We start from the raw sequence: 10,342 nt of genomic DNA, 5'->3' as shown, positions 1-10,342 counted from the left end.
CGTGTGCGCTCTCTTAAAATGCTATGTGCGCGCGCACAAGCGCACAGCTTAGAGGGAACACTGGACACGTATATTTTTTACATGTTGCTAACCTGCGCCTATAGCGCTTACATGCAGAACGCTGGATGCATAAAGTAGAAGGGAATCCATTTCCCAGTTATGGGGGAAGAATGTTATAGGTTCTGTTCCGCAACATGTAAAAATTAGATTGTAAGCTGATCCTCTTCTCCTTTTGAGCCAGTATGTTTTAACATGTTTTAACCCCTTAATGACAGGATGGTTTTTTTATTTTTTTGTACCCTTCGTGATGTTAGTGGGAGTTCCCCTGGCGTCAGTGGGTGGTCCTGCTCATGTCAGTGGGTGTTTCCACCGATGTCAGAGGGAAACACCCCCATTTAAATGGAAAATGGACGGGGCGTGTCAAGACCCCGCAACCCAGAGGATTCAGGTATTGACCCGGAGAAGCGGTGCTACACCCAGGATTCTCCGGGCAAACCCGAAGAGTTCCCAGGTATGGTTATAGGGCAATAAGTACAAGTGGCGTGTTTTTTTTCAAAATCTGGTAATGCAGCCCCATGTACAATTTCGGGTATCTTTGAAGTCGGCCAATGCAATTTACCCCCATCAAACCATATATTTTTGAAAACTAGACACCCCAGAGTATTTCAAATACTAGTATTTTAACCCATTCCATGCACTCATTATACTACCACCCTTTGTCAAACTTTGTGGTAGTAATTTATTTGGTGGGGGGTTTTTTAATCACACACACATTGTACTTCAGGTGTGAATTTATAGCTCCTGGTATATGTCAATGTCAAACACCCCAATATGTGTTCAGCAACATCTCTTGAGTACAGCGACACCACCCATGCATGGGTTTGTCTGGTTGTTTGGGGCTAAAAGGCCACATTTTCCATTTTGGTCAGTCTGTGGCTATGCCCTATTTGGGACATCTTTGAACCTGGTCACTCCAATTTACCCCATCAAACCATTCTTTTTTTTTTTTAGTAGACCCCTTTGGTAGTTGAAATGCTAGTATTTAAACTCTTTCCATTTCAGGATTTCTCATAAAAATAAACTTTTTATTTATTTCATAATTTGTTGGAACTTGATGGGTCCCCTGATAGTGACATTACTGTATAATATATTTTTAGCTATTTTAGTTTTTTTCCCTTTTTGTTAATTATTTTCTAAAATGTTTTACTAATCACATTGTGGAGAGACCCTCTTGGAAATGTTTTTATTTTTTTTTAAAGGACACCGCCATCTTGCAAGAGGCAAAATCTGTTGTAGTGGAATCCGGGGGTCGGTGTTTGGTGTCACTGACTGTCTCGCTGTTGAGGCATTTCAGCTACACAATTGAAGCTTAGAAAGCAATCATTGATAGAATGGATGTCCGCCGCCATACAGCCATAGTATATGGCAGATGTCGATAACCCGGGGAGGGGCCACACAGGGCCGATTTTGGTGTCGCTGAATGCCTCGACATTGACGCATTACAGCAACACCGTTTATTGATCATAGATCACTTTCTAATCCTGCTTAATGCCATTAAGTTCCAGGCACGTCATTGGTCGTTAAGTGCCTTTTTTTTCTGTGACGTTCCTGGCACGTTACTGGTTGTTAAGGGGTTAATGTTATTATATAGTCTTTTCACTCTCCCTTATTGTAACAGCGCCAGGGAATCGGCTGGTGCTATATAAATATATGTAATATACATGTGCCAGGAAAGACATTTTTGATCTATCATCCCTAAATATTTAATATCCTTGAGAACAAGTGCTTGTCTCCAATGGTTCATTTCTTTCGGTGAAAGTGCCTCTAAGTGTACTGCGCTTGGTATACTGAGTGCATACATACACTTTGGTGGTGTGGGACAGTATACTCCAGCGCTTCCCTTCTGGGTTGTCTCTCATCAGTATATACAAAAAACAAAAACTGTCTGTGCTTCTTACCCTAATAAAGTTGGCAAGTTTGGTAGCAGTATAAACTGCTTTGTGTGCCCACTATGTAGGAGGTGAGCGTAGGTTCTCACCCTATTGAGAGTGTGCCTTGACGTGGCGGGTGAGCTTAATTATGCTTTGGCCAATTCATATAACCAAAACCTCTCATTTATATTATGTTTATATATTTGTTGCCAACTTTATTAGGGTAAGAAGCGCAGACAGTTTTTGTTTTTTGTATACATTGTACAGCCAATACACTGTTTTTGCAGCATGCTTACACCTGTTTGGTAGGCCTCGTATTATACATTTGTATTATTTGAGCCTGTGACTAGCTTAGCGCACCGACATTTTTTCTTGTCTCTCATCCGTGCCAATATCATGAACGTGTAACAGGCTAACACAATTAAATCTGGTGGAGTCAAGCGGCACTGCAGTTTGTTTCACGATGGAATGGCGGAGACTGTTATATTTATCACCAAACCTGAGATAAAGATGATGTTTATCAGATCAGGCTTTCTTGTTGGAGAAACCTGGCAGAGTTGGTCCTTCGTAGTGCATGGAGGGAGTTGAAAGCACAATCTCCTGCCAACTCTCCCTTTAGTGAATAGAGTTGGAATTCTTGCAGCAGAAACTTGCAAATCAATTTCGTGAAGTTCTCTCTCTTCTCCGCAAGATCAGTACATTAACAGGGCAACAATAACTTCATTGGGAGAAGTCTAAACAGCATTATATGTGGTTATTTAGTTTATAAAACTGCAAAAAAAAGTTGATTTGGCAGATAAAGAATGAAAGATTGTAACAGAATAGACAGAAAGTGTATGAGCTACACCCTTGTGAACAAATTCCATGGTTGGTTTGTTTTTTCCAAAAATAATCAGATTTATTGTGCTGTCATTAAACAGTTAATGATGTAGCTTCCCAGAGATTTCATTCAGTTGGCTCTGTACCATAAGAGATTTAAGTGGATCTACAGGGTCCTTCGCACCTCTTTCAGTTAGAATATTTATTGTTTTTATATAAAAAAAAATTCAGCATTAGTTTTTGTAAATCAGAATTTTTAGAGAGGTAATCCCAGGTAGCCACGCGATATAAAATACGGTATATTCAACAAGTAAAGCATCAGGTGTAACAGACATTAAAGTATATTAATAGGTGAGGGCACTGGATGAGACAGCACTATCCTCCAAATACTACAAGCTTTAAGCAAGCGGCGCCTACAGCTTCTCAATCAGGACTGCAGATGCGCCACCTCCGCCATTACAGATTCCAGCCAGTCCAAACTGCCCCTTCTTCAATGCATGAGCCATATGACCAATAATTCTGGCACCCGACATCCTGAATAAAGAGGACAGAAAGCATATTAAAAGTTAGAGTATATCCCCCCCCCCCAACACAGAGGGTGAGACAGTAAAAAAAAAAAAAAAGATTTTAAAAAAGTTCTTATCTGCCGTCAAATTCTGTTTCTATGATGCATCACAATTTAATCCACACACATATTCAGCCCTTAAGTCATCACTAAATTTTCATTTATTCGGTCTTTACTTACCCTATGGGATGCCCGAGGGACACGGCGCCTCCATTAATGTTGACTTTTGCTGGGTCAATCTCCAGCATTTTGATATTGGCCAGAACAACAACGCTAAACGCTTCATTGATTTCCCACATAGCAATGTCTTCTTTCTTCAATCCAGCCTGACTCAGAACCTACAAACAAAAGAATACAAACGCACGCAAATAAAATAAATAAAACCCTTCATTGAGGGAGGGGAGTATTTTGGCAAGAAAACCAGTGGATGACAGTCTATGTCAGGTAGGAAAATAATATAAACCGCAGATAATCTTTAGTTCTAGATTATGGCTACACGTGCAACACAAATAATGTAGAAAACACACATGTGCAACACATTCTTCTGTGATGAGTGGTGCATGGTAGGTAGGTCTGGGAACACACTAATATAATAAAACCAGCAAGCGAAAGACTAACTACATAGAGACTTTGCTAGTAGAAGAAAAATGTCAGTATATTCAATTTCTAGTTCTAAAGTTGCAGTTTCCTACCTTGGGTATCGCATAGGCAGGAGCAATGGGGAAGTCAATGGGGTCCACAGCAGAGTCTGCAAAAGCTGTACGATACAAGAGTAATGATATATCCTGAAAACGCTTTACTACTCTACTGCTTAACTGGATATTTCATGGAATAAAACATCTAAATTGATAACAAAATACGGTAAGAGTCCACTTGGTACAACAGTAGTAGAATTATTTGGTCTAAGGGCCACCCCCTCGTCCAATACAGTTGGGTAAAACTAATAATCTGGAATCTTCAACCCAAATCTAGGTAAGTAGAGAAATAAAGTGCTAAGAGGCAGAATGTTAAAGAGTAAATTGGCACAGAACATGTTGCGTTTACACACAAACCATCATAAAACTATTATAAACAAGTAACTGAAAAACTTTATATTATCAATTTCACCTGGAAAACCTGTGTAAGGGGAGATTCACTAAGCAGTGAAGAGCTTAATTAGAACAACATGTTCTAGATTGCATCTTATTCATCAGCCGTAGACTAAGGCTCCACGATACGCGGAGGATCGGAGGGTGAAATATTAGTATAAGACATTAAGCTGGAAGTTCTCAATGTGCCACTAGCAAACCTGGACATATTTGTAAATAGATTTTATTTAATTGAAGGCGAAAGTGAGCGAGATATAAAATCTACCTACCCACTATTCTAGCAAGAGGTTTAACTTTCAGCTTTTCTGCAGCTCCGGACGTCATAAGAACCAAAGCAGCCGCTCCGTCATTCAACGTGCTGGCGTTGGCGGCTGTGATGGTACCTAGGGAAGACACATAGCGGGAGAGGTAAGGACAGGTCCAGCCGTTACACATCTGCATAAAACCTGTAGATACAACTGGGAAAAGTAGAATTCTAGAAACCATACCCTAGATAAAAAGATGAAGAAGCAGAACGAGAGAGGAGTAGACACAAATTATAACGAGAGGCAAATGCAGGATTCAATCCCAGCAAAACAGAAGAATTAAAATGGGTGAAAGAATATCTAAAAAAACTATAGGAAGCAAAACAGTCCACGTGGCCCGACATGCTGTTGAGGACTACGACAGACAATTCTCCTAAGAAGGAACCTGAAGACAGTGTTCCAGAATTCCCCCGGGGGACCCAGTTCTCAGCAGCACACGCTAGACACAACCATTCTTTATTATTCCTCCATTCAGATCCCAATACACCCAAAGGGTTAAACCTGATCTGAGGCTCTTTCAAAGTTTAACTCTCCGCAAACGTCCAGTTTCTGCAGCACGATACCCACCATTGTCCTTTTGGAAGACAGTCTTGAGTTTTGGGAATTTACTGAAGTCAACTCGCTTGTACTCCTCGTCTTCTTGCACTATAACATCCGGTTTACCTATGAGAGAGGACATCAGGAAACTGTACAGAAAAGCTTGTCTCGGGGCGTATGGATGAACCACGTCGCCTGGAAGGCTGTTCCAAGCATTTAGCAGGATCTCCTGTTACTGTACAAAAGTCTACCTTCCAACTCAACCCCCCCCCCCATGGTTATACCGCTGCCCGCTAAACATTTAAATGCATTGTTTAGTATCCATTTATTAAATTAGCAGAATAATAATTTAGATCCAGTGGAGGTATCCACCTTTTTGTGAAATGGTCACAGGCGCAATCTCACTGGCTAGTAGCCCAGCGGCCCAGGCGGCTTTACTCCTGGTATAAGAGCTGATGGCGTAGTTATCTTGCTCCTCACGAGCAATGTTAAACTTCTTGGCTGTGTTTTCTGCGCAGTTTCCCTGCAGAGAAATAAGAGACTTTATTTTACTGAAAGTGGTACTGGAAGAGTGGAACAGCCTTTCAGCAGAGGTGGTAGAGGTTAATAGGGCTATCCAAATAATGTTTGAGGCGGATAAAAAAACCTGGGATATCGCTGAGGTCTGGATATGATTGAAACTCCTAATCATGGCACAAACAAAGAAAAATGAAATCCTACACATGGAAAAACGTAACTCTTTATTACCCTCGAATCTGCCATTGTCATCAGTCATGTGATATTTTGGATGACTCTCCTGGCACAAAAAGCCGTTGACGAGCCGATTCTTTATGGCAATGATAATCAAACCCATTTCCCACAGATTTTCATTAGTTAGGGCGTTCAGGTGGGCGATAAAACCAAGCCAGTCTTATTTACAGCAGACACAAAGTCAGGATGTTAGTCTAGTAGACCAGACCAAGATAACAGAAGAAATATACAGCTGGCTGAAAATAGTATTGGAGAAAAAAAAAATAAAAATATAAAAGTGGTGGCTCCCCTGTAACAACTATTACCCTAGAGATGCAACAGTTATAGGACACTGTATGACCCTCTTTTTTGTTGTTCAGTACAAAACGTTAAACACACCGGGAAGAAAATCTCATGCACATTATAGGAAAAGACCCTGAAAAGCTACAGTAGACAACCTCTTCCTAGTGTATGTATTAAAGCCACCATCTCTGAACAATCACCTAGCATACCATGTGGATTTTGTTGTAGACATCCGTCAGACCGTCTTTTACGATCAAGTCTTCCAGTTTTACTCCTCCGTACGGTGTGGCTCCTCTGCTCATGCAATAGGGCACATTAGACATGCTTTCCATGCCCCCGGCTACCATCACGTCCTGTTTGAAGCAGAATACACAAGTTAATAGGTGCAACGTGGCACTGTATATATATATTTTATCACATACATTTTGTATAAAACATTGGCTAGTTTCTCAGTTTGGTAACTCAGTTACTGATAAGGCCTGCAACCATAGGGCAGGGCGGCATGAGGTTGTGGGGGCAAATAAAGGTCACTGTTATAATAGCTAAGTATAGGCTGTGGGGTCATTGAAGGGTCAGGTAATTCAATAATAAAAAAAAAAATGTGAAGCTTATATAATTTTGTTTGCGTTTGCGCATGCGCTAGCGCTTTGCCGCGTTTTTTAAGTGTCGCGTGCGGCCGCGTGCCTGCCTCGCGGGTGCTTTGCGCAGCGCAATGGGCGGGAAAATCACCTATAAATAGGCTGTTTTTGACGGACTGATTTCACTTACCTGGCTTTCAGCAGAGCCGATACTGCACTGACCTCTGAGTCTGGTGAGCAGTGGCCAAGCTGACAAGCTGAAGAAGCGATGGAGCAATTAATGAAGATGCGCCCTCCCACCCTCCCTGTATTTTATCCTCTTCTTTGTCGTGGCTTTTGTCGGGGTATAGTTATCCTATAGCTTTGGGGTGAACTGTAAGTTTAAGTTATGCCGGCTGGCTTTTATGGCGGTTGGCAAGATTAAGTGATTTAAGTAGGATGCTCTGGGCTTGTGCCAAGGGCTTATTATGTTGTTACAATGGTTGCAAATCAGTTCGCTACATTTGAAGTTGTATGTTTGTTAAACTAAATAAAAGCCACGGCCCGTTTCATCCAAGCATGGTGTTTGTGTTTTATTTATATAGGAACAGTTTATGTTGGTTATATATATATGGTTAATGTCCCTTACAACCTCATGAGGTGGCTGTTGGCAGAAGAGTTGGAGGTTCAACAAATGTATTATGCATCATGAAGGGCCATTTCCTCTAAAAAGAAAAAGAGTGGGCCATGCATATTGTATAGCTCAATCAACAAGGTAGTTTCAATAACTCATACTGATTTAACTATGCATTATACAGGGCCAGCCAAGCCATTCTTGGAGCAGAAGTTGACTGGGGTTGGAGCTTCTTAATGAATAGTGAAGTGAGGACATTGAGACGGCAACTATCCTACAAACGCGCCCTCTTATGAATAAAACCCACTGTGGTAAATGTCATCGGTGCTTAGTAAGCGTGTCCGTGTCCTGTTAAAGTCCTAAACATGTGCTCCGACATCATAGAAAGCTGGCGAGCCATGTAAGCCTGTTGTTGCGCAGACACTGCGACATCGAGGTTGTTCCGTCTAATCCCGATGAGCTTCTGTTGCCAGAGAATGATTCGATCTTTAGAAACGTTACATGACACTCGCTCACACAACAGAACTGACCTGGTGCCCACACATGAGGTTCTGTGCAGCCAACATGACAGCCTTCATTCCTGACGCACATACTTTGTTGATGGTGGTGGTTGGGGTGGATATTGGCAGGCCTGCAGAAAATAACAGGGACTGTGAATGTCGCTGATCGTGTAAACACTAATGTGTAAACATACAGACCAACAACACATTTTTCCCCATCCTCATTTTATCATCCGCTTATATCCGAGATGTGACCTAGACTTTGACAAGAGCAACTTGCTATCCAAGTACTCCGAATGAGCTGGAGGAACACTAAGATCTCAAGATCTAAATCCTATACACACACACACACACACACACACACACACACAGAACACAACCACTTTCTGCATCATCCGTGAAGCAATACAATGTAGAGGGATGCAAGGCTGCAGAGCACCAGGTGGGCAACCCGGTCATAATCCCATATAACAGAGCTTCATGCTGTACACGCTGTCACACAGGTCAATGCCTAGAAGCGGTCACTGTCCCTTAAAAAACTGCTTCCGATCCGTCCCGTCACCTATTGAGGGATCCATGACTTTCAATGTATACAAGATTCAGGAAGACATCAGTACCTGCGCCGAGTGCCGCCTGTCTGGTGGGTGCTTGTCCTTGGCCTGCCTGTAGCACGTTGCCCATGTATACTTCCTTCACTTCATCTGCTGGGATGCCTGTACAATGAAGAGTTTATATGATATAAGCAACTGATACATATTCAGAAGTCGTCATTCGTCTAGCAGCCAACAAGCTCGCATCTAAATCCCACGGTACCTCCAGGTGTTCTGCCTGCGCAGAGCATACCAACAGCAAACCCAAACGTACCGGCTTTCTCTATGGCAGCTTTAATGGCTACGGAGCCAAGTTTAGTCGCAGGCAATGAAGACAAAGTCCCCTGAAATGATCCGATTGGGGTCCTGACGGCACTTCCTATTACCACTTCCTGGATAGAAACATGAAAGCACCAAATTACTATAGAGCTCGTCCAACTCCTTCACGCCGCAGGATCCTCAAAGTACAGAGATCTTTTTTTTAGTGAACATCAAGTTTTGTTGAAATACACACACAGCCTTTTATTTAACCCTCCTTGTGTCTGAGCGGTCTCTGCAACCTGGAAGACTGTGTGAGCAAAGACTCCTGGACAGAGTACCATTGTATCGTGTCACTAATTATGTATGTGTGTGTATACACACACACACACACAGTTCTACCAATTTTTCCGAAGCCACAGGCTATAATATGCCTGAAGAAACAAACATTTCAGTATAGACAGAGGACGCTTTTGTCTACAAAGCATATACCGTAATGAAATGACAACGAATAATCAGGCCTGGACTGGCCATTCGGCCACTGGTCAACAGCGCCACACACACACACACACACACACAACAGTGCTGCGTGTATCCAGCCGCACTTACGGCATCCGGTGGCCTGTGCAGCACAGAGAAGAATCACTTATAGCCGCACTGCATTTATGGGGTTAAACTTACATTTAGAGAGCGTGATGAATAGCTTCTGTGTACATAAACCTGTAAATGAGACAACAGTATGAAGACTTGGTAATGGTGCATACTATAAATCAGACATGTGCTACAAAAAAATAATAAAAAATACCCCACCCCCACATCTAGGATATTTCCCTAAAAAATAATTTAAAAAAAAATACACGTTTTCTCTAAGATTTAATTTTTTTTTTAGATTTACTGAACAAACAGAAAAGATACTTTGCATGATTTTCATTTGCCAGACATTTATATTTCTCATTTTTGAAATCTGTGCATTCCTTCAAATTAATGTTATTCAATTATCAGCGGAAACGCTTTCAATTATTATGTTTGTCCAATTTTGGGGAAAGGGAGAACGTCTGATAACAGAAAACGAGAAGATTCGGAGCCGGTGAAGAGCTTTATCCACCGACAGCCTTCAAGGGTGCAAAGAAAGAACATGGGGGTGTAATTAGCCAACAATAGTTTGTGTATACATCAAACCTAAAAGCAAGTATACTTTTATGATAATATTTATGGAGTATTTACACGGTAAGGAATGGTTATTGTAAGACATCCACCCTTCATAATCATACAAAACAAATAAAACAATATAGATTATAATAGAAACCTCCAATAGCTTGGAACAAATAAGAGAGAGGGGAGATGTGATGGAAACATTTAAATACCGGAGAGAAATGTATTTTAAACGGAGGAGAAATGCTAGAACAAGTGGCCACAATCTAAAACTAGAGGGTCAGAGGCTTAGATGTAATCCTAGGATGTTTTACTTTAATGAAAGGGTGGCACAGCCTCCCAGCAGAAGTGGTGTAGGCTAATACAGTGAGTGA

The 10,342-nt window shown here is 41.6% G+C and overlaps 1 protein-coding gene across 2 annotated transcripts; it reads right to left on the bottom strand.

Annotated features, from left to right (window-relative positions):
• Window positions 1–3,163: 3,163 nt before the first annotated feature.
• Window positions 3,164–8,664, bottom strand: LOC149288918 (acetyl-CoA acetyltransferase A, mitochondrial). 2 transcript variants are annotated; one of them, XM_089491254.1, is made up of 9 exons: window positions 8,586–8,664; window positions 7,999–8,099; window positions 6,487–6,630; window positions 5,618–5,768; window positions 5,276–5,371; window positions 4,673–4,786; window positions 4,008–4,072; window positions 3,494–3,653; window positions 3,164–3,309 (listed from the first exon to the last, which is right to left on the bottom strand). In XM_089491254.1, exons 1-9 carry the CDS (start codon window positions 8,647–8,649, stop codon window positions 3,164–3,166), a joined length of 1,041 nt encoding a protein of 346 aa, XP_089347380.1. In that variant the 5' UTR covers window positions 8,650–8,664. The 2 variants fall into 2 exon arrangements, with proteins under 2 accessions (XP_089347380.1, XP_089347378.1); XM_089491252.1 differs by having other exon boundaries at window positions 3,164–3,284; window positions 3,496–3,653; window positions 8,586–8,649.
• Window positions 8,665–10,342: the final 1,678 nt, after the last annotated feature.

This window comes from Sceloporus occidentalis, unplaced genomic scaffold, assembly GCF_023333645.1.
Source record: "Sceloporus occidentalis isolate IW3139 unplaced genomic scaffold, rSceOcc1.0.p SCAF_49, whole genome shotgun sequence".
Classification (NCBI taxonomy): Eukaryota; Metazoa; Chordata; class Lepidosauria; order Squamata; family Phrynosomatidae; genus Sceloporus; species Sceloporus occidentalis.
Note: the sequence above shows the minus strand (reverse complement) of the source record. Positions and strands in the feature narration are given on the sequence as shown.